This window comes from Dermacentor andersoni, chromosome 4, assembly GCF_023375885.2.
Source record: "Dermacentor andersoni chromosome 4, qqDerAnde1_hic_scaffold, whole genome shotgun sequence".
NCBI classification, from domain to species: Eukaryota; Metazoa; Arthropoda; class Arachnida; order Ixodida; family Ixodidae; genus Dermacentor; species Dermacentor andersoni.
This window is the reverse complement of record NC_092817.1, coordinates 9,645,684-9,670,285: the sequence shown is the minus strand read 5'-3', so window position 1 is coordinate 9,670,285 and position 24,602 is coordinate 9,645,684. Positions and strand designations below refer to the sequence as shown.

Below are 24,602 nucleotides of genomic sequence, written 5' to 3'. Positions count from 1 at the left end.
CTCTGCACTCTGCTTTATGATATCATGCTACTTGAACCGAAATTTAAATTGCCAGGCCTTGCGTGACGAAAGCGGTGACGTCAAAACCACTGCGGCTTACTCAGGAGCGTTCACATCAGATTCTATGGCACTCGGGCAAGGTAGCATGACGTTACAGAATGAAGTGCACCGGCCTTGCGCTATCTAGGAGGCGTTGGCCAAGCACGTCTCAACGCGCTTCCTTGCTCGCGAGGAGAACATAACTTAAAGCACCACTCAGTGGCGTTCAATTCAGCATTAATGATTTGGCATTCACAGCTCATAAGTGCTTAGGTTCCGTCCGATTTTTTTTTTTTTTTTTTTTTTTTTTTTTGCAGCCCACGCACGTCTCATGCTGTGGCGCATATTTTCTCCGCTATGGTTTTGTGCTCATTCAGCCAGCTCGGGCTTCAAATAGCAAGGCGCTGCGCTTTGCGTCATCGTAAAGATTTTTACTCTTGACTTCTTTCTTGCCGTTTTTTTTGTAAATCTCCACGGTTGTTTATTTTCTGTTGCTTCAACCCTTTTCATTCAATTCACCATCTCTGTTTCTCCCACTTTCCTTTTTTTATGACTCCTGGTTGTCTACATCTCAGTTACCCTGTATATTATAATAGTGTCCACCGAAAACCGTCATCTGCTATAGTTTCACCATCAAATGACGCTAGTAAGGTGCTTTAAATAATGTTCCTTCAATGAGATTTACCCGAGTTTGCACTCGTGTCGTCTAGCCGCGTCCTTCGTCCGCGTGTTTCATGAGCAAACAAAGGTATTAATATACTTTGGGTTGCGCACGAATATGCAAAGCTACACCCATGGTCGAATACCTCAACTTGAATTCAACGCATCCTATCGGGTACAAAGGCTCCGTAGCACCGGTACTACATGAGCGTACTTTCTGCCTGTGCTCCACAGCTGAGGCGTGCAACCTCAAACTCCAAAAATTCTGAAACTACTTGGCCAACAACGGATACCCTCATCAACTAATTAGGTGCCAAGAAACAAGCGCTGCTAACCATTCTGCTAGTCCTACCGCTGCAAGTACCGCACGAAAGAAGCGGGCATCGATCTCATACGTCACCGGTGTGAGCAAATCATTCTCAAGAATCGTCAAAGATTATGACGTCCATCTTCCTGCACACTAGCTAATCCACCAGCGTGGCTGAGTTGACGACCGCATTGGAAAAGAAAACTTCCCTGGTGTTGCCTACAGAGTCCTGTGTTAAGGTTGCCAGGCAAGTTATATTGGCGAAACCGGAAATCTAAGGAAAATGACCAACCTTTCCCCTACCGGAAAATGGGGGTAAGCGAAGCTTGTCCTGCGTGCAGCTGATCTTCGTCACGGCTAACTCACGCACAGGTAACGGTGCCGGATTACTTCGGCCTCCCGCTCCCTCAACTCGGGATCGTCTTCGCGTTGCTATCGGATTGCCTCAGCTCGGGTGGCTCTAACGGCTGTATCAGCGCGCCGACTGCGATCCCTTTCACGGGCGAGTTTTCGCCGCCGCTCGTCGAAGGTTGCCCGTTCCTCTGGGGAACGCAGAAAGCATGGCCGACCCATCCGTTTTCCGATATTGAACTGAACGGAAACGAAGCCGGCACAGCGCGCGCGATACCCTTTCCAGCCCTTTTCCTCGCCGGCGGAATAGAAACGACTTTGATTGGCTGCGCGCGTGGCGTGAGCGCGCGCCTATCCAGCTGGAACACATGCTAATGACTCACGTTCCGGCACCGGTGCAGCTGTCAACTCATGAAACCGCCCTTTCCCGCAGCTGCTCTGCTCTTGGAGGAACTGAGTTTTTGTACGTGACCAGGACAGCGCCACTTGTGTGCCAATCAAACTTCGCTTGAAAATGGCTAAAATAGAACCAGAATGACGGGGCCAAGGGACACCGTTTCTCGAATGCCTTGGGTGAACCCCAGGAAAAAAGACCATTAAATTACCTGGAAATCAGCCTCTATCATCGTCAAATAAAATAATTTGTCATCCCAGCTCCTTCTAGAATTATTGCACATGCAGTCTGCTACGCATGCCCTAAATAGAACGAAGGGCCCTCTCCCTGATGTTCAAAGATGTTACGTCCAGTACATTTATAACCGCTGTTTCTGCGCACTTCGTTTTGTCATCAAGGGACTCGTAAGGGCACAGAAATGACAACGTGTGTTTTATTTTGAATTGGCGAGTGTACATTTCCTTCTACTGACACTTGCTCTGCGCGCGCGCATGAGTGTGTGCTTGTGCGTGTGCGCGCGTGTGTGCGCGTACGTATCTTATACATTTCGAGCAATTCATGAAAATATGGAAAGGCTGAGGCAGTACAGGAAGGGCGATATCAAGTGTTGAGATTAGTAGAAGATGATGTCTCACTTGACAAAATTTGCTTTTTTGCGTTCCCGCATATATAAGCGCTATATAAACTTACACCATGACTGTAAACATGTTGGAGCGTATTGTTGAACAGTGACCGCGAAAGTTGATTTTTGCGGTTGCAACTCACCTTGAAAGCCTCATTCGTGGTGTTTAACTGAACAATGTGCACTTTGTAGTCAATTCTGCATCCGTCATTCGTGAAACGAATAGGACCAGTCAGACCTTGGAAGCTCCTCTGAAAGACAAAAGAAAATAGGAAAAAGGTCTATACGAACCCTGTAACTAAAGGATGTCAAACGTGCCAACTAAATGGCGCTTTCACATGTAAAAAACTTATTATGTGGAAGTCGCATCAGAATGATTTCTCTTATACATTCATCCATCATTTGGTGAACAGCGCCCTTGTATGCGAGCGCTGGGTTCCCAAGGTATTTAATCACTCGTGTTTTACGATCTTCTCCTCACATATCTCTTGCCTCATATCGCACTCAAGCACCGCTGCACCTTTTCGTAAGCTTTGATTTCGCGGGTTCGGTGACGATGAATGCCGATGACTGATTATAATGACGACTGATGAGCAAAGCAGCTTAAAGAGTAGGTTTGGCGGCAACAGCAAAATGGACTAAAATATGAGCGTTTGTTTGCATGACGTGGCATCAAATCATTCCGCTCTGTAAAAACGTAATCTCGAAAGGCCGCCACTTGCTTCACGTTTCAGATGTGCGACTTATGATTAAGACGGCGATCTGGCGTAAATGCAACATGGCAAGGTTTCATACACATACTAGAGGGAACAGTGGCGCTAGTGCCTACGGGAGCTGCAAGCAGCTAGGGTAGTTCAGCCAGCGTGAGAATTATGGGCAGCGCATGGATTTGCCTAATCTTCGTCCTTCTGGCTTTCAATGTCTTCGTGACTTCGCAAAGCGATAATTTTTAAGAAAGTACTCCGTTATGAATAATTAAATAAACATTATCAAAATTATCCGACGGCAGGATTCGAACACAGGACATCTAGAGCAGAAGCCAAACGTTGAAACCATTACGCCATTACAAGTAGAATCACTGCAATCAGCAGCGATTATGCGTGTTTGCACAGTTTTATTACGTTTTGCACTAAAATAAGAAAATATTGATTTGAACTTCAGACCTATTTAGGCCCAGATAAAGCGTCATAAACGAAGCTACAACGTCTGAAGCCGCAAGCACGAAGATCACAAAAATTCATGTACTACCCGTCATTCTCATGGTGGTTGAACAATGGCAGTGCCAGAGTTCAATCTACTAATTGTAGGAAACTATATGTGCCAAATAGTACAGTTGTCAAATCTTGTTTCTTTTTATTTGGGGGGAAGGGGGGAGGCGGACCATGTGTAAACCATGTCACATTATTTGACCCCCGTGGTGACTTTAAAGATAGCACTGCACGCTGGGACTTTAGGTTATAGACACATGTAATTATATGAACGAGATGATCGGCATTCTCACTTTGCATCCATGATTCTTGTCTGTTGCACTGTACCTTTTGGCCGCTTAAAATGTATGCTTATTAGTAATGGTGTGCGAATAGTAATTTTTTGAGACCGAATCGAATACGTATCGAATAATGCCAACAGCGAATTCAATCGACTGTCGAATACCTTTAGGACAATTTTCTACTAATTAGCAGGTCTTATCGAAATGTTTATAAAACGATGTTCGCTTCCTAGTATTGATAACGTCAGCAAGCTTCTGTAGTTACATCGCACAGTTATGAAGCGTTCTTTATTTAAGAAGTCGCAGTTTCGCTCGAAAGGTGAAGCATGGATTGCGATAACAAACTAGTGGACAGCTATAGGAAGTAACGATAGTAATCTTGTCGGCCGTATAAACTTGTGAACATAGGCATACTAACTAAATTAACAAGCACGATCGCGCGCGCACAAGCAGACATGAACCCATCTCACTTGATGACCGCGGAAACTCGCTGTCAAAACACCGGAGTCCAGAAGGGCGGCAGCAGCAGCGAGCGCATTCACCTTCACTGCTTGCGGCATCAACGCAAACCACCCAAAGAACACGGCGGACTCGGTGCCCTTCGCAGATGGCTTTCAAGATACAGAGGCCCGGAGTAGAACGCAGCCCCCCTCCCCCCGGGGCCTTGCGCGCGATGGAAAACGGCGCCCTTTCTCCCCGCGTTCCTCCCTTTAGTGCGCGAGACTGAGCCGCGATCGCCTGCCCACCCTCGCCTGCTTTCACTCGCACATACAGCATACACCGCGCGGCGACGATTTTATCCCACTTGGACTTTATACGGAACCTCACGGTGACGGCGACACTGACGGCAGAAATGTACTTGGAGCGTTCATATAATTGCTATCACAATAAAAAGTCGCAGTTTCGCCCGACAGGCGAAGGATCGACTGCGATAGCGAATTAGTAGACAGCTATGCGAAGTAAGGATAGTAGTTTTATCGGCCGTATAAACTTCGTGTGACCTTCGAAGTGACCTTCGTGCTATCTATGGCTTCAACGTAAACTGAGCGGCGAGAACGCAGCACGCACCAAGGTACGAGCCATCTGCAGATCGCTTCCAACTGCAGTACGCATTTGCTGCCGGAGCAGAACGCCCCCTACCTCCCGCGATGTCTCCCCGCTTTCCTCCCTTGCGCGCGCGAGATTGAGCCGTGATTGTCGGTTCCACTTGCGCGCTATCGCGAAATACGCAGTTGCTGCTGAAGTACAACTCGGTCCCGCTCCCTCCCTCCCTCCCTCCCTTCCATCTCCACACAGCCTTTCTCACGACAAAAGACGGCGCGTTCCATCTGAGCTTTCCTTCCTTGCGCGCGGTAGATATAGCTGCAATCGTCTGCTGCCCTCGCGCGCTTTGGCTCGTACGTACAGCCCATAGCGACGGTGTTATCGCCCCTGGACTTTATACGGAACTTGACGGCGACGGCTACGACGACGCCAACGGCAGAAATGCGCGTGGAGTGTCCATAAAATAGTCATCGCAATGAAACACAAATGAAGAATTCGGAAGAATTTAGCCGTTTGTTCGCATACACAGGACTCACCGGATAGTGCGAATGATTGCCACATAGCCGGTAATGTCTGGCTGCCGGAGCCCGCTCAACCGAGCTTTCATGTTTATGCCTGTACTGTGTTCGCGGGAATGAAATTTGTCGTATTTGTTATCAAATTTTATATTTTATTGCGGACAGGTGACACTCTGAAATAATCAAAGACTTGACTATTACAAAAATATTCGTATTTACGAATAGTGACTATTCGATTCACATAGCGAATATAAAAGGACACTATTCGATTTGTTTTTCTAAAGTCTCGCATATTCGTCTCGAAAGTCTCGCATGTTCTTCGAAACTCTCGCAGTACACCAACGTCAGAGAAGTACGACAGTCAGGGCTAAGATTGTCGGCTAGATTACCTTTCCCTAGAGACACGAAGAACTGCCAAACGCAATACTTTTAGGAAATATGCTGTCGAATTCCAACCAATCATGAGTATTGGTGCGTCTCACAGTAAATTGATCAAAAAGAAAAAATGGACTGTACTCGGAAAAAAAAGGGGGGGCGGGAAGGAAAGCTCCTTGCTAAGATAGATGGCTGCACATTTATGGTCACGGTACAGCGCGTTGAGTTTTGTTGGACAGCGCTACACATGCAAAATATGCCTCAAATACCTGACATTTTCAAGCCGTGTTGAAAGCCTTTCTGCGCCATCACTTCGGTGCATTACTTATTCAACCTATGAATATGTAAGAACACTAGTAATGCTTTAGAGCTGAAACTTGGGCATGTTGTTTCTGCGTTACGTGCATTATAAGAATTTCCAGCGAAAGCAACAGGAAAGCAAGCAAGTAGACTGAAAGACAATGGTAACCAGCATCTGTCTGTCGATTTGCTTGGTTTCCTAGCTTTCTTTTTTTTTTTTTTTGTCGCTGGAAATGCTTATAAAGCCCTTAACCAGTACGCAATTCTTGTAACAACTGATTTCAACAACTGAAGAGAAATGTGAGTACGTCATATATATATATATATATATATATATATATATATATATATATATACACCTACCCCTCGAAGATGTTTAGTGATGATCTCGCCAAGTTCCTGCGGAACCGACGGCCGCTCTCCACAGCCTTGGTGCGGCGCGTCCGACTGCGGCACCGCCTGGGCGCCTTCCTCGAGCAGCTCGGCTTCGAGCCGTGGAGGCTGGAGCACCGCCGACGGGCCCCCGTCTCTCCTGGTCGCCGCTGCCAGCGAATCGTCGTCCTCGTGGTCCTCAAAGATGTACGAATACCGGTGCGGCACCACGCTTCGCAGCTTCAGGCCCTTGTACGTCTCCACTATCAGAGACGCCGCATCTTGAATGAGCGCCTCTTCTAGCTGCGTGGAAATCGATACAAACATCTTCCAGCGATCGTTGCAAGAGAACCTTCCTCCTCAAAGGTCGCGCGCTGAACCATGCACATTGTGATGGCTAGTAAACCGCATGCGTACGCTGCCGAACTTGGCAGACGTCCATCTTTTAAAGAAAATTTCACAATATCTCAATGCATGGCAAGCAAGTGATTTCACCGGAGTCGGCTTCCAACCTCACACTAGGCCCTGCTTTTGAACATGCCTCTTATAAACGCTGCGTAGTCTTCCGTTCGTTTTTCCGTCTGTTTGCACTTTTAAGAACTTTAGGTATTTGGCGCTCGTACCCATGTTGCTCTATAGAGGTCACGTGCCTTGCGGCAACCCTTCCCCCCCCCCCCCCCCCACACTCGCGTTCATGATGTTACACCAACTACATCGACGTGACTCGAGTTAAAGTGAAGAGCACGCAAAGGTAGGCTAGAACGCTGCAACAAGCGAGGATGACCCGCACCGTGATTCTTTTCTCCCTGAGCTCCTGTGAGGGATCCATGGACGACTGCTGGGAGACGTCCTCGCTGACGAGCCGCAACGCAGTGATGTTCACTGCTGCAAACTCGGGAATCTTGTCGTAGGTGAGCTCGTTAACAACCTGAAATGAGGCGTGGTAACACGTATACTGTCAGGCAAATGCTGTACTGTCCTCTTCGCTAGACGGCAAAACAAGGGCTGCTAAGACGACGACAAAATTCGTTGAAATCAAAGGGCATAAAAATCGTCACGTTTGTCTTAACAGCTCACGCAGTAGGACACATGGTAGACAACATCGTGACCATAGCGCCTGTAGCAACTGCACATGATGTTCAATAAATGATGCGAGATAAAGGAAAAGGCCACTGAATAACCGAATAAGACACAAACAATAAAAATATCACCCGCCACTAAGTTTAAATAAAGGCACAAAAGTAAGGGGATCACAGAACTATAGCATTACGTATGTCAAGGACGGCCTGTCACACTCTATTCAGAGTCAGAGATCATGCTATACGAGTCACATGTGAACGTCCAATCCAATGAGGATCGCAGATTGCCATCCCATTTGCACGGTCCGGACACTGAAACCTACGTCAGCACAGCAAATAAAAAACGGAAACAAGAAGTAATGCAGTGAGCAGCGCAGCATAAAAGACAGATACTATACTCATGCAGTTGTTTTTGACTTAGAACACTTCTTTTAAAGAAGTCTACAAAATCGACTCGAAATCTGTAAGATGAATTATGCCCCCAGGTAGGCATCATTTGCCAGAACAATCAGTCATTCATTCACTAATAAAGCTATTCACGTTAATTAGCTTTAGTTGCAAACCTTACGGCACATGTTTACTATAAGAACTTCTAGCGAATCGTCATAAAAGTCTAGTTACGTGTTTCTGCACTTCAATATGGCCATGTAGACCGAGATAAATGGCGCAAAATTATTCGCTCCCTTTATCTGATCCCGCACGCAAAAGCGCTGCTGACAGTCCAGCGCCTCTGTGACGTCAAGTGCGGCAAGCTGCCGCCGCGCTTGCCTCTCGCCAGGCGCCGACTCCGATCGGCGACTCCCGATTGGACGCAGAGTGACTTCAGCAGCAGGGACGACACTGGCCGCTTTATCGCTGCATGTGTCCGAGATTCATTTAACGTCGCCCTATACCATGTCGCAAGAGGCTAGCAACGGAGGACCACAAATGGCTGCCAGCCACTGCTACATTATTAGTGGCAAATCAGTTCTGCAGAATCCTGCAAGGTGAAGGAAGTATCATGAAAGGGGGAAAAATTGTGGTTTGACGGTGGTTTAACAGCAACGAAACGAAAATAACGTTCGAACAAATTATTTTTTAGTGGTTGTTTAAACAATCATTACACATGGACACCCCATCATTACACGAAGCAAAGATGCAAGAAAAGTTACCACTAAACCGCGTGATTTCAGTGACTTGTCTCGGTATAAAAAATTCTGCATGTTGTGGATGTTAGCCAAGGATCGCGACTCAGAAGAACGATGGGGATGCCAGAAAGGTATTCGAATGCGTCCACACGAATCAGGTTGTTTCTGAGAATTACGTCTATCCAATGCTTCGACAAGCTTGTTGGCATGCTAAGTCACTGCAATGCAGAGAATAAATTGGAGGACGCTTAAGCTTCGTCCTTAAGAGCGGGACGTGATAGCATCCAAAGATCCCTGACTGCTGCTCACGCTTCCCTGCAACTGCAGCTTATCTAACGTTAACGTTTACCAGGAAACGCTGACGGCGAACGCTTTGCACGAAGGCGAGCTTTCTGGTGGAAACGTGGCCTCTTGCGTCGGCCGATCCCGGAGATAGTGGACAGCCGGAGCGAGAAAATTACATAATTTTTCAGGTTTCTGTCATTGTTTCGCACTTTCAATATTTTAGTCTGAGAAGATTGAACATAAAAGGCATGCGCTGTTGGTGTTTTCTTTCATGACAGTTGTTGTGGTCTGCCCTTTTCGTGGCATATATATATATATATATATATATATATATATATATATATATATATATATATATATATATATATATATATACAGTTCCCACGGGAACGCCGGCGCCGCAAGCCGATACCAGATTTTCTGCCACACGGGGCCCTTAACGCTGTCGCGCTAAAGGTAAGGTTGTTACAGCATGTTCGGCTGGTCCTTTCGGAGCACTCTAGACCACTCTCGCGAGCAGCGTTGCCTTCGGCTGAGTGAAGGAGAGCTTGCGCCTTTCGTTTCGTTGGTTCCTTTCGAGCGCTCTCAGCCGCTCCAAGCCCTGACGTCGAGGTAGTCGTCGAGACTGAGAGCGTTTCTCGCCCCGTCGTTACAACACAGCATCGCTGGTGTTGGCGACGGTCCGCCGTAATCATAGGCCACTGCATGCGGGAGCAGCGCCTGGCTGGAGTCTCAACGGACGTCCCACCGGCGCCTACGGCGTTGTTCCCCGAAGCAGCGCCTGGAGCTTTGGCTATAGGCGAAATCGGAAGTTTGCGGTAGTTGCCTGGTTTATGTCTTCGATTTCCCCCTTCTTAGAGCGAGTCACACGATCGGCTTGCCTGCTTGTCCTCTACCATTAGTGAATCCATTACCATTGGATACCATTAGTGAATCTGCGGCCTCGTTTTCGCCCTCATTATAATACAAAATAAAGAAGGGATGGCACAGCAGCGTGATTTAAGTGGACGCGAGCATGGGCGCCAGAACCCAACGCAGCTATTTCTTAGGGTTCTTGGACTTGTGCAACCTCCAAGGCTCACGTTTCGCCCATTTGCGAGAAGTAACGTGAGCCGTGCAAAACCTCCAATCGAGAGTACCGGATTGACGAGGAAGAAATGGTAGTTCCGGCGACCCATGTAGATGTCTCGCACGTGGTCCACGATGATTCTGCGGGCCACATCGAAGCGGCAGTCGAGCAGCACGTGCTTGCGGCTCTCCCGGTCCGTAGTCTCCAGCATACGGAGGAAATCGTTGGCGTCGCTGCTGTTTGTGATGCGCTTAACGAAGCGCACCGTCACCGGATTACGGTAAGTGTGACTCAGCAGCCGCTGCAGTTTCGAGGGACCTGCGTCAAGAGCAATCAATCACTTACTGTGTCATCCTTCTCGCGTTTTTACAAAGCGCCGCGAACAAGGGGCGTTTGGTCATCGCCTGCAGGACTTGGTAAGAATAATTAGCGTTCCCACATTGCACTTGATCTTCAGCTTTCTCGCCTAATTTCTCGTGGAAGCCAAAGGCGTTTTTCTTAAAATTTATTGTATCATCGTTCCCGCGGCGATTGCGCGCAGTAGCTCCCACACTGTAGGGTAGGTCACACCGCCGGTGCCAGAAGGAGCGCCGACTGCACCATCCAGCATTCGGTGGTTCGGTCGAACGCCCTAGCTCCTCGTGTCTCTTTCGTTATTATTACTATTGCACGCACCTTATGCAAAATGCCTGGCCTATTTATCGGTGATGGCTACTCCTTTACACACCGTTTTAAGGAGGTGTGTTAATACAGGCGCGTTTGCGTTATATAGCATACAATATTCAAAGTAAGCAATATACAGGAAGAAATTGCAAAGCGTTAATCGCCATGCCTTTCTATAGCGCCTTCCTGAGCCGTTTTCGTCTCGTTTATTGCCGCGAGCTGCACGAGTGACGAGTGCTGAGTTTCCGTATTGCTGTTCGGCGGATACCCCTTCGTCTGACTGGTGCGCAAGCGAGCCAAGCGTCACAGCGGGGTACACGGGCGGAGGCGAAACAGCCAAGCATTTTAGTCATTCAGCAAAAGCTCGCGACAGTAGTTATTAAAACACTGCGTTAATGAGTGCGCTTGAGATGCCGAATATTTCAATAAAACGACCAGCTCTCGTTAGCTATACACGCACTTGCACTTTATCCACAGATCTTGACTCTGTAAACCTGCGATGCCGTCTTTATAAACGCCCATGGGTTGCTCACACAAAAAAAAAATGGGCAGTTTCACCCAAAGTTGCGCTGACATAGATAGCAAGGTTTAGCATTGCACTTGGACTCCTCGGACGGTGCTCTAACATTACGAGGGTGCGACACGTTGGCACGACGCAGCGCACAAAGCAACTCGTGCTGGCTAGAAGGAACAGCGCCCTGGCAGCTACCAGGCGTCTCACAACGCAGGCGTCACGAGCCGTGTCACCGGGGGCGCTCGAGGCGTCTCAGCTGGACGGTGCACGAGCTGAGGCGGACGGGAAGCCGCCGACGTGATGTCGGCGCCCAGCAGTTCCTGCCCGTTCCGCTCAGAACAGCGCGCAGCAGCAGCGCAGCAGGAACGCTAGTTCGCCGCCATTCATGGTGTGCGCACAGCGTTCATGCGAGTGCCTGAACGCACAGCGACACCGATTCGATTGAGCATTGCGTTGACGGTGCGTCGACTTCGCTTTGATGTTTTAGCAGCCCAATGCACTCCGGAGATTCTCAAGCCCTCCGCTTGCGAGCCACGCGTAAGCCGTCGAGCGCAACAGCACGACGGCTACGGCACCGACGAAGTTCCTGTGCCTCGCGCGTACGTATAATTGTTGTCGCAATCAAACCAGTTGGAAGACAGCACTGTGTATGTCTCTCTCTCTTACGTGTCTCATTTTACGCGATCTTATTAGATGATAGTGAATAAGGCACTATTACAGCCTGAACTTCCGCTCCACACTGGCCAGCTACATCAGGCACATATTGTAACACCGTGTCTTTTTATGGTCGCCGCCTATCATCACGTGCCTTACAGGCATGCGTTTTGACTATACATGCAATAATACAATAGTAGCGAAAGACCAGAGCTGTCACAGAGTGCGGAAGTACCGTTCTCCGAGTCGTAGATGTAGATGAACCCGGGCCATTGCATGTGATCGACCATCTCTGAGACGGCCGGCAAATAGTCGGGAAGCAGCGAGACGCCCAGGGAGTCAGCTGACGGCAGGTTCAGGTTTCCGCCCACGTTGACACTGCAGTGCTCCTGGTACGAGGTGGCCACGTACGGTACGTTCGTGTTCTTGAACAAGGACTGCAGCGCCAGTGACGAGTGGGACGTGCTCGACACCACCACTGTCGTCACGTTGGTGCGCAGCTGCTCGCACACTGCATCGATGGCAACGGGCAAAGAAGATTAAAAACATGGCTGTGATGCACGACTTTTGGGTAACTTTTCGGAACAGTAACGAAGAACGAAAATTTCCTCCTATCCTCTGTGTGGTGACCTGCAATTGAGCAGATCGCACGCTCAAGTGCGATGCGCAAGGCGCTGGCCAGGTGCTGCGGCCAGCCGGGAAAGAGATGCTCTCCTTGCGACGGCTGGCGCAAAACATTTTGCCGAGGCAGCATTAGAGTAAAAGGCGTCGTATAAGGAAGTTGCCGCCCACAAAATTGTCGGTTGGCAATTGCAATCGCTTTAGACTTGAAAAATGTTTGTCTCGCCCCCCCAAAAATTTCCTAAAATAATATTTCTAGATCACAAGCTGGTGCATACGCGTTATCTAAAATATTTTGATCTAGAGGGCCTTAATGCGCATCTTAGGTCTGGACATCGTCAAAAAATGACTTTTTCCTGATTCGGAAGTGACTCACTGGAAAAGTACTTGATTTCATAGTCTAAGATTATTTTTATCATAAACTACATTAAAGGCAAGAATAGCAAAAAATATTGTCACTGAAAGGTTAACGATGTCTATGCCAGAAGTTTCTGCTTTAGTGGCACGAGCGTAGAGCGTGTTTCTTGCGCCGCACTTCCGGTTCACCTCCTGAAACGACCGGGGTCGAAATTCAAAACAAATCAGAAAACAAGAACAGAAAGAAATAGTACAGTACAAAATTCATGGGTTTCATTGTAGATATGATATCAGAGCATTTTCGTTACAAGTTGAGTTACTGAAGTGTCTGGAATAAATAGAATTAATTAGAACTCACTGATCACCGTACACCAATGCACAGAATCGTAGACATTAGAGACCCGCCACGTGAGCACGAATTTGGCGAAATTCCTGGAAACCCGGAAGTAGAAAGCGGTAGTAATGACGTCACTATTGACATCTGCCCAGTAGAGCGGATGTGACATCACTCCCTACTCTCTCGCTTCTCCTCTCCCAGCGCGCACCTGCTCTCTCGCTCGCAACAGCTGCCCACTCGCGCTCGTTACATGCTCTGACGTCAGCACTGGAGAGGGCGCGCTTCGTGCGGAGCTCGCTAGGGGGCGACGACCCACCAGGTGGCACACGCTGCGCTTCACCTTCCCTCGCTCGACGCCCGCGTATTGTGCCAGGGGAAAGACGTTCGCTGGCTTAACCTAAAGACCACCAACGCCGAGGTGCCACTACGAGACACCCAAGTCAAAGATTAGGGTCGCCTACCATTTTTACTCAGCCAAGTAAACGGGCAAAACTGATAAATGCGGTCGCCTATGACGTCACATTATAGGTCCATGACAGTAAAGTAGATAAGTAAGATATAAAATAAGATTTGTCATTGTTCCTAGTTTTAACCTTGATTTCTTTTTAAATTACCCGCTACCATAAATTTTTTTCGAGAAAAATACTTTCATACAATCATCATCTAGCCCATTTATTTAAGAGAATCGGCGATGGTGACTTTTGGCATCTCGGCGTTTCCTATGGAATGACCTAGCTGCCGCACTAACGAATACTAATCGCCTCGTCAAAACGTTGGCTCCGGCGACCATTCTTCGATCTACTACTGCCGATTACCTAAAGCTCCATAAGTTAGAACCCTAGCTAAAGCTAATCCCCTTTCCCCATCCCCCCTCCCCTAAAAAAAGTTCCCAGTCCCTTTACACCGCTTTATTTTAACAGGATACTGATGCTCTTGCAATTCTATATTTTAGCAAAATTTCCATGATATGCGAAATGGTCTTTGTTGGCCAGTGCAATGGCACCGAACACATGTAAGTCAAACGGAGCGCGCTAAGGGAAACGGCTTGAACAACAATGACGCGGTCGATATGTCTCCATGGTGACCGGCCAGCTGGACGCGGGAGTAAGCAAAGAGAGTGGCGATACGTGCTCGACTTTTACGTGACGAGTGAGCGCGGCCCTGTTGACGCCACGCCCACCCTTTGCTCTCCATCCAGTCGCGTGGCAACGAACGTGTGTGGCGAGCCAACAAAGTGAGAGACAAAAAAATGCGCTTCACAACGCTCAGCTGGCCGTCACATGGGATTGTTGTCAAGCAACAAAAGCGCGATGTAGCCGGTGAAAATGTGTTACGAATGACAAAAATAGTGTTTGCGCCAATGGCCACGCAGGTTTGGTTTCTACAAAGAGTAGTCTCGAAAATATTATTCTCGGTAAATAAGAAAAATGAATACTCATTTGGGCATGAGACTTAGTTACACCACACAAGAGTGCTATTCTGCCTTGGGAAATGGAGAAAACGTAGTTATGGAGCGGTGGTGATGATGTCAGATGATATGGCGCTTATAAAAGCAGGCGCATGATAACAATTTCACGCCCACGAGCCAGGAAGTGCTATTTCATTGACGGAAGCCAGCACGAAAGAGAAAGCTGTAACAGATGTCCTTAAGTAATTAAATGGTAAAGGCGTCACTTGGTTGTGTTAAGTGGCAGCAACCTTCCGATGCTAATTGAGGCACGAGCCACAGGTGCCTACAGAAAACACTAGATGCACATAAAGAAGCATACACACGAGTAGTAACCGGATCACAGCTTACAGAGATCTCAACTAATTGTCAAGCTTCGAAATCTTAAGAAAAACGCTAATTTGGTTGCAATGTTCACGAGGAGAGCTAACTATCTAGGAGTTTGGATTCTGTGGTTTTACGGTCCCAAAACCACGATTTGATTATGAGGCACGCCGTAGTGGGAGACTCCAGACTAATTTTGACCACCTGGGCATCTTTAACGCACCTCCTATTCGCGGGGCATGGGCGCATTTCGCCCCCCATCAAAATGCGGCCGTCGTGGCCGAGCTTTGATCCCGCGACCTCGTGCTTAGCAGCGCAGTACCACAGCCGCTAGCCACCACGGCGGGTTTATCCAGGAGCATGAAACTTGTGTTTACACAAGTTGAAAGCCTGGAATGGAAGATCTTTATGCTTTTTTCTGCTGGTAGAGGTTGCTGCCTGCTCCCTAACAAATGACTGAAACTTTCTATATGACATAACGCGATACTGGTAAGCAATGAATACTGCAACATCACCTGGATCGCATTGATTCCGTAAATAAAGGCAGCATCGGGGTAAACAGGCATTTTCAAATGTCGAATGCATCCCAGCTGGCTTAACTTCAGGAGTTCCTGTGTTTCATTTTATGCTTCCAAGGTATCGAAATGAAGAATATACTTCATCACTGCTTGACACCCAAGTCTACACAGACTTATACGTGGAAACAGATGATTTCCCCCCGCTCTAGACTCATAATCAACAATTCTTTCCTTTAGTTGTGGCTGGCATGGTGTCAAAAACCTGTGCTCTCGTTTACAGTTTTACTGGCATCAAAGTTGTAGCCTCAAATGCTAACACACTACGTTTATCTGATTATCCTTCTTGGGCCTAAATTAATTCAATTTGGCAATAATTACAGAAAGCGTGTATGCATGCATGTCCGCGCATACTACAGTATACAGTCTACTGCTGTGCGCTGTAACTAGGATAAACGGTTTAGGCTTCTGCAATATCCCGTAAGATCCTGTAGCGCAGAATCGCAGTGAACCCGCGTTTGCGGGCAAAAGAGAGGCTTCACTTTAACCATCACCATACAGAGCACTCAAGGAAACGTTCGCAGGTTTAATTTTCACTTGACACTTAGCACAGTTTGAAGAAATGCAATAGCAGCTGCGATGTCAGACTGTTGAGCACTTACGTGTTCTGCTGGTGGAGAAAAGGTCGGTGTCTTCCAGTGTGGCGAAGTTTGTCTTCACCTTGAATTTTATCTCCTGAGCAACGTTGCTGTTGCTGTAGTTGTACATTACTCCTTCATATGCGGACTGTACTATGTTTAAGTCGGGCTTAAGTATAACACCTGAAAAATAAGAGTAACGCCAGATCAACCCTAATTGCGTATTTCAACAGTTTTATTCTCTCTCCATTCATCGCTCACAATGCCCCATCTTTGTGCTATATCGTGCGCTTCGCTAACTCCTCTTGTCTTGTCTAACTTCTCTTTTACAGTCGGTAACCGTTGTGCCCTCTTGGTGGCAGTTGCCAGCTACCTATGCAAACCTAATATTATTAGCAATAAAGCAAAGCCATTTTCTACCCAAACTTTAGTGATCATAACAGTCATAACCGAGAATGCGAATGAGGAATACTGGCATTAAAAGTTCGCCATTGCTGTAAGTTATAATTGCACTTTTATATTTTGTAGTGGTAAAGGCCGTGACAGTAACCTATTTTAGTGTGTTTATGGTATAGAACATAAAGTTTATCAGGCACAGTTAGGCACGAGACATGATTAAAAATATACATAATTAATTATTAAATTAATTTGGCGCGAGGAACACACGTGCTGAGAATTGCTCTTATGATAAGCCCTGCACTTTTTTTTCTGCGTTCTGCTTAGATGCAAGCACAATTTTATATGATGCGCGTGTATGTAATGGTACTATTTCAAGTAAGGGGTTTAAAATGGCTACAATTTGAAAAATTAAATATGGTACCTCATTCGTTTGTGCGTATACCATGGCCAGTATCCACAGGTTATGTTATGTGTGACTGCTAAATAATGAGCGTACAGTTTAGAGACTGGGAATTTGCTACTGAACATATGTAGTTAATGTTAATTGCGTACGGTAGATACTAATTAAGGTGAACATAATTACTAAAACACGAAATGTCTACCGTCACTGCATATTTTGTATATATTGCCAAACTCAACGGGAAATATAAATAGAATCCCCTAGAGCTGATAAGATAATCATTAAGCCTATTTAAAAATGTTTCGCGTTGCGCACGTTGTTAGAAACAGAGAGCACTGCTAACTGAGCTGGTGAACTGGTGGTGCCTAAGCAAATGGGCGTGGCTAGCCGGCTCAAGCAGTGCGTATGCCAACTTGTGCAGTAAAGCGCGGATGATCATTGTGGTGACAGCCGCGTGCTTCCTGTGTTTTCAAGGGTACACGTTATCACACAAAATTGTTGGCGTCATCCTCGTAAAATGTACATGGGTGAACACTCGGATGCATCAGATGATGGACATCGCAGTTAACAAGCCAGTGTATTGCCACCTGTTGACGACATCGCGGATGAAAGTCTAGAGCCAGAAAACAGCAACGGTTCTTCCTATAAAAGTACTAATGTGGCAGGTACAATAATTAAATGGCGTTAACAGGCTCTGAGCTTCACAAACCATGGGTCTCTTCAAAGCCTTAACTGCGTCAAACGAAGCGTCACCGACGAGGGTGCAAAACTGCGGGGCGTACCTATTTTCACAGCTCCGGCAATGCGGACAGATTGTAAGCCAAGGAGGATGGTGACGGAGACGAGCAGCCCCTCCATGCCGGCGCTTCTCGACGCGTGAGTGGCGCCTGGCCTCCCAGAGTTCACGCGCAGGCTATCTGCACAGCGGACGGCCGCCGCTCTCCCGCGCACTTCACTGCTCTTCCATATCGGGCACGAACGGAAAGTCTAATGCGAAAGAATATTTACGCTCCAAGAAACAATGGGCGCAGTTACACCACTGTTTCGGGCGAAAATATACGTAGACACAGGAAAGCCTGCTACATCGACAAGGATCCGGAGCAGGATGCCCCTGAGAAAACTGCCGAATGGATGTGGATGCGGATCCCTAGACAGAGAGCATCGATCCCTTCTGCAGGCTGGGACGACGTGAAGGCGCGAGGTGGGTGACGTCACATATGGCGGGAGGCAGGCGTGGCGCCGCCCTATCGATCGATCTTGGTATTAACGTTGTTCGACCAGAAGAGTGCACACCGCCAGGCCTGCCACCAAAAGGCAGAGGGCGCTGTTGGACGGATCGGTCGTTGCCAGGCTAAGTGGCATGGTTACGATGGGAATTTCGTGCGTCGGAGCGGGCGAGGCACGTTGGGAAACTGGATACGGTCGGGCGTGCGCTGCTCAAATGGTATTGAAAAGTAGCACGAGTGTGGCAGCTGATTGTTTTTGTTCCTAGTCCTTCAGATCGGCTGCCCACCCACTGGAACTAGGGCATAAAAGGGCGCGTGGTGCTATTCTGTGGCAACATATACACGCCGTGTGAATGGAAACTTCACCGCTGTGTTTTCCTTTCCAGTGGCACAGGAGCGACGCACTGCTCTTGAGCATAGTGCAGCCGCACATCCGAATGACAGCACAAGGGAGTCTACGAATGACGTACCACACAATCATCGTTCTTCTTGACTGCGAACACTTACTAGAGGCAGTTATACCATAGCTTCCGACTAAGTACACTGGTTTGCTTCACGACACGCGGTTGTCACGTACTGTTCCGTGCTGACGAGACCTGCTTCTGCCTCCTGTTTCTATGCATGTCTTGGAACACTGCTAAATTAAGACTTTGAAATGAAAAATCAGAAGCATATATATGCTTCTGAATGCATATATATATCTGCGCGCGCAAGCATAGACTTCTCTGAATGAGTCCTTATACAGGGCACTAATTCTAAAGACACCGTACTCTTTGCTGCAAAAGCCATGATGCAAACGAAATATTTCTAGGACACGTCGTTGTTCTCACCTTTTCCCAAGTCACCCGATGATGTTAGTTTACCAATGATCATGCGTTACAAACACAACAACGTTTATTCAATATCTTGCGTCTGATGTCTCCCCTATTTTAATCATACGTGTGTTCTGTCCACACTTCATGCCCGGTGCTGTACTTACTTTGTGCCACCCTTGACGCACAATGAAAATGAGATGACAATGCAGCTGCGTTCTCTTCAGCCTGTGTTCTTCTTCCGTCTTTATACATATATTAGACATATTTATTAAAATATTAAAATAGTGAATTGTAAATAACTATCGAAACACCTGTGACATATAGCGAGACATGGTTGACCAACTTAAGCATCGTGCGTAAAAGGCGCCACGCTCTAGCCATCCTTTCTGCGTAATAGCTTAGTTCACGCCTCTCGGAAAACTTTGGAAAGAGGAAGTGAGACTGAAGCACATCTCTCTCAACTTTATTATAACAATGTTGACACAGAAAAAAGAACATTCAACTGCATTACTTTGACAACAATGCGCAGAACATAGCTTTCTACTTAAACACACAAGCCATAGTAAAACTGTCCCTGAAGTTTGATGTTGTCGATGAACTCCACCCCTTTTGGTCAAAGTTATGCAATCAAGCACCACATTGAATCAACACATGAGGTATTAGTAATCCATGAATTCGAGAAAAAAAATTACATAACTTCATCGTTCACCAGTGGTAGCCTTTATAAGAGCGACAATTCTGAGCAGTTATTTAGAATAAATTACGGCCGCCAAAGACAACCACTTCATTTTTGTAAGGCATTATAACTAGCAGTGATACATTTTAATAGCGAGACATGAATTGGAATTAACATATATTTGGCTGTTCACCTATTTTTGAAAGCTTGCGGGGGTTATGGATCGTCAAGAAATTTTCACAAGCTATGCATTTCTAGTTACATTCATGTACTGGAGCGATGTGTAGACGCCGCTGATTGTTGTAGCCGCAGGGCGGCCATATTGTTCTGCTTGCTGCAGCGTGAGTGAACAGTTCATGAAGCGGCATGCACTTAATGTTTGCAATACAATTTACTTTACCATCCTATAAAGCGGCGAAAATATGGCAGCGGGTCAGTTTGCAAATGCGGAAGCGCAAAACACACACGGACGGAGACGAGACAAGGACGAGCGCTGAACGGCCGACGACATTATGGTGAGTGATTCACGAATATATACGTGCTGTCCGAGCCAGGGGTTATCATCTGCGCACGCGTAAATATGCAAGCTCTTTGTCTGAAAGCGTGGTGGATGCCATGCTGACACATCCCTTCCCAAGTCTAGAAATCCGTCCAGGTTCTGGGATTTCTCGTGTCACACGCGCATTACTGTTCTTAATAACAGCAGCGTTTTCAAGATCAGGCGAATAGCCCTTGCAAGTCAGACAATGACAGGCTTGCAAGGACTGTTCGCCCTACCTTGAAAATAATTCCATTATCAGGAAGAGTAATACACGTGTGACACGAGAAATCCCAGAACCTGAACGGATTTCTAGACTTGGGAAGGGATGTGTCAGCATGGCATCCACCACGCTTTCAGACAAAGAGCTTGCATATTTACGCGTGCGCAGATGATAACCCCTGGCTCGGACAGCACGTATATATTCGTGAATCATTCACCGCAATGTCGTCGGCCGTTCAGCGCTCGTCCTTGTCGTCTGGTCTCCGTCCGCGTCCTTCTTTGCGCGGCGCCGCCTTTTCAAATGTTTACCAACACGCCCAATTCGCCACATCAATGAATCAGTTCCGCGTAAATTCACAATTGAAGAAAGTTTCATGTGAGGGAACAATTGTCACCCACCCGAGAGGCAATGGTCCCAGGTTGGATCCTAGAACCAGGGCAAAATGCTAAACCACAGTTCTTTCCTTCTGAGAAACTTCCATGTGCTTCCTTTGTAGCCTAGTGCTACGCTGCCGGGTGGATGCACATTTTCTCCTTTCACGAGTGAAAATGCGGCAACAACGGCGTTTAGGTATATTTAGAGCACACTAATATGACGTCACACTTGCGATGGAGCAAAGCCCGCTCTACAGCTGAGTATGTATTCGCTTGGGGGGCAGCGTGTGTATGAAAGGTTAAAAATGCAAGCAAGCTGTTATATCAGAATCTACTGATTCATTCCATTTAGCTGCGTCCTGTCCTTAAAAAGCAACCTTAAGCGAAATGTAATCTTGCGTGAAAAAACGACAATTACTCAAGGAGAATGCTTGAAGCGGCGATAAACAACTTCGTGCGCACGGTTCACCAAACTTTGATAACAGGATATCATATGTAACTGGATGCGTTAGCTAAAATGATTTTAGCTGAGGTAATTAGGCATAACAGTTTTTAGGCGCTTATTGATTGATGTACAGATGTCGTCTCAAAGAAACGCAGGGACTACGAGTAATGACAGCGCAAGAAGGCGCAAGGAGACTTAAGAATACGGGGCGACCTCTATGAAATGAAAAATAATTTATCAGGAAGTTACGTACATTTCAAATGAGAATAAGCACTGCTTCCCCGTTCGTCGGCCGCATTGCGCCTTTTCGCGCTTTTAGGACCATTAATGTACACCAGCTCTCCAAGTTCGCCATATGTTTAAGAGATTAGGCGGGACGTCGTAATGGAGAACCCGGATTCACCACAAAGGGTGCTCACCTAGCTGCACATAAACGGTGCACCCGCGAATGTGTTTGCGTTTCACCGCCGCGGAACGCAGCTGTCGCGAGGCGGGCACAAGCCTGAGGCATCGTGGTAGCAGGACGCGCACGAGGCACCGCGGCAGCTGGTGTGCGCCCGAGTGCCATTGTGCATGAGCTGCAGGAGAAGTGCCAACGAACACCCACGTAGTTGGCGTAAAACGGCACTTTGCTGATGAAACTTATAACCCGGAACTGCGCCATGTGTTAACGAGCTCAGGTGAGCCGCTTTCCATACCAACCATGTCACAACGTGTCGCGGAAATGTCTACATATTCCACAATAACAAGGGCCACACACACGCGTCAACAGTGCTGAATGTTGGAGAGCTTTTGTATAACGCGCCTCACAGCTCGCACATTCAAGGAAAAGGAAGCGGCTGTTGGTGAGCGCTGCGCAAGAGTGACAGTTGTGGCGATTCCAGACCACTTGCGAACACGTGCTGCTGCGCGCCGTCTAACAAAGCTCCCGACCAGCTGATCGTCGCCGCCGCTACGAGGAATCGAAAACGGGAAAACAGTGGCAGTGACATGCAAAATTACTACTGGCAAACGTCACAACAGGTAACTGCATTTATATGGTGACATTCTAAACCTATCCACGCCCACTAGGGTTTCTTCAACGTAGGCCACGTGGGCAGTAATTAACAATTATGCATGATGATTTATGTAATAGTGTTTATAACGTTTAATTAATGTAGACGGTGTGGGAGATTTCAGAACAGCCAAAGAACTCGTCATGTTGACTTCGTTAGGCATTCTTCGGAACAACACATACCATCACATACGAACCTTTCTTCGACAACACTTTCCCATAGGTTTGCTGGATCATCGTGTGGCTGCCTCACATAAAACATTTAATGATGCGCCAGCAATTTTAAGGAAAAGCAACGAAACCAACAAGCCAATGTTTGCTATGCGCATGGCTTCCTAGCGAAAAATAAACTTCCTTAGGGCCCAAATACTCTGTCTATATTACTTGTGTAGTATATGCAGAAACCTGGAGGTAAATGAATTCGTCATCAGACCTACTGAATAAGTAAAATACAGCACAAAAAAGCAAGCACACAAACTTCATTTCATTTTCATTTGCTGCGTTATTTCCTCTCGAGTAGCTTGCGTATAACATTGTAATTGCCTTATTTCAGCAAATCACACAAGTAAACCTGTTCCGAAGGCAAGGAAATCGGCGAAACCACAGGGATGTGCAAGTATGTACACGGTGCTTATGGTACAGTCAAAGCAGCAAAGTTTTGAATGGATTTCGGCAGTGAATATCGCAAGACGACGAAGCCCTCAGCTAGGCTGGTCTGAATGCATTTCTGCGATTTGGAGCTGATGTGTCCGCTTCACAGGACAAAGCTCCGTCCGATCTTACGTGACAGAGAGCAAGGCGGCGTGATATGATAAGATGACTAGCGTGCACAATGATGGTTCTTTGTTTCTTTCGACCTGTAATGGTTAAGAGGAAGCTTTAGCTCGGGCCCAACTCCGACGCGGCCTATTCAAATACATGTAAAATGCATAAACACTTTCCGAGATAGCCCCTGGGCCAATTTCAATGAAATTTGTTGCTTCAGAAAGAAAGTTAAATTCTAGTGACTGTTGGAAGCGGAATTTCGAATTAGGGCCGGCATTTTTACAAAAGAATTCTCGAAAATTCGAAAGTTCGAAAAAAAAATAGAAGCACGAAGTTCACAAATTAATAGCTCTGCATCAAGAACAGATATCGGGGTTCTGTAAACGGCATCCATTAGATCATTCAAAGCGAACAAATTCGATATGCCAATTTATATCTTACGGAAATGTGTTACGTTGTGTACAAGGGTTCTGCGAAATCTGCATTTCCATATTATTAAGTTCTTTTCAGACTCATCTGTAACATATCAATTTTGCCCACTTTAGATGCACTATTATATACAGTTCACGGAATTGTGAGACCTATTTTCATTGCTGAGTTACACAGTTGTAACCCTGATAGTTTTCTTTTTCCTGAAGATTTGAGATTTTCGCCAATTTTTTGCAAACATTTGACGACCTAAATAAGAAATTCGAAACAAACAGTGGCTAGATCTTAAGTTTTTTTTTAAACGCAACAAACATCGTCAGATTTCGTGCAGTGGTAGCTGAGAAAAACGATTCTCCTTTTACATGTATTTAGATAGCAGCATCCGAGCTAAAGCTTCCTCTTAAACTTCAGGGTTTGACAATGCCACCGAACAACTACAAATTCATGCAGGGCACCTGTTCGTGTTATTGCAACCTAAATTGGGCCCAATATGGTCCCATCAGCTATTTAAATTGGACATTCCGTTTCTGCCGCTTTGTGGAAAGCAGGGTAACAATCATATCCATCAGTGTTGTCTGTCTTGTTCTAAAACTTGGGCTTTTAACACACTATACTTTAGGCGCTCTTGAATGTAGCAGTATTTTTTTGCTATTCGCAAAGGCCCACATGTTCATTTCTGCGGACTTTGAATATGGGCTGCAGAATCAACAAAGTTTTCCAAGTAAACATATGGATTCCAGAAATAATACTGTAAAATTATGGGCGTAACAAATGAATTAAAGGCAACCAGGCAAGTTCCTTACAGAGCGATTCCAATAAACAGTACGAGTTTGTTGAGTTCCTCTCCTGTGTTGATGCGCTATAGACCGAGCAACCAATAGTTATTTACATTACTAAGAGCTATGCGGATTGTATACGAACACAGGTGGCATGTAAAATGAAGTCGCGATTTGAGCAAAGGTGACAAAGCGTGTGCAACGCTTCAGGCTTGCTCTGGATGAAGGTCGACGAAGGTCCTTAGGCGATCGTCTTTAGCGGTGGGCCCGTCTCCTGCGCAGATCGTTCGGACTTGAGCCGAGCAGCCTGGAAATGAAGCAATGTCCACAGTCACGAGAATCCAAGGGTCTTTCGACGCCGGAATGTTGCAATCTTTAGAA

General features: G+C 46.8%; 2 protein-coding genes across 3 annotated transcripts in view; both read right to left on the bottom strand.

Moving 5' to 3' along the window:
• LOC126536044 (glutamate receptor 1-like) overlaps positions 1-20,196 on the bottom strand; it is a 45,260-nt gene extending 25,064 nt beyond the window's left edge. Inside the window, exons 1-7 of the mRNA XM_055073284.2 lie at positions 17,683-20,196; positions 16,126-16,284; positions 12,098-12,373; positions 10,102-10,349; positions 7,262-7,399; positions 6,463-6,774; positions 2,517-2,624 (exon numbers count right to left, since the gene is read on the bottom strand). Of these exons, the coding sequence (XP_054929259.2) occupies positions 2,517-2,624; positions 6,463-6,774; positions 7,262-7,399; positions 10,102-10,349; positions 12,098-12,373; positions 16,126-16,284; positions 17,683-17,758 (1,317 nt within the window). The 5' untranslated portion in view covers positions 17,759-20,196. The remainder of the gene's footprint in view (positions 1-2,516; positions 2,625-6,462; positions 6,775-7,261; positions 7,400-10,101; positions 10,350-12,097; positions 12,374-16,125; positions 16,285-17,682) is intronic.
• A 70-nt stretch (positions 20,197-20,266) lies between these two features.
• Positions 20,267-24,602, bottom strand: part of LOC140217302 (glutamate receptor 1-like) — a 49,579-nt gene continuing 45,243 nt past the window's right edge. For both annotated transcript variants that reach the window (XM_072287739.1, XM_072287740.1), the window contains one exon: positions 20,267-24,528. In XM_072287739.1, coding sequence (XP_072143840.1) covers positions 24,463-24,528 — 66 coding nt within the window. In that variant the 3' untranslated portion in view covers positions 20,267-24,462. The remainder of the gene's footprint in view (positions 24,529-24,602) is intronic.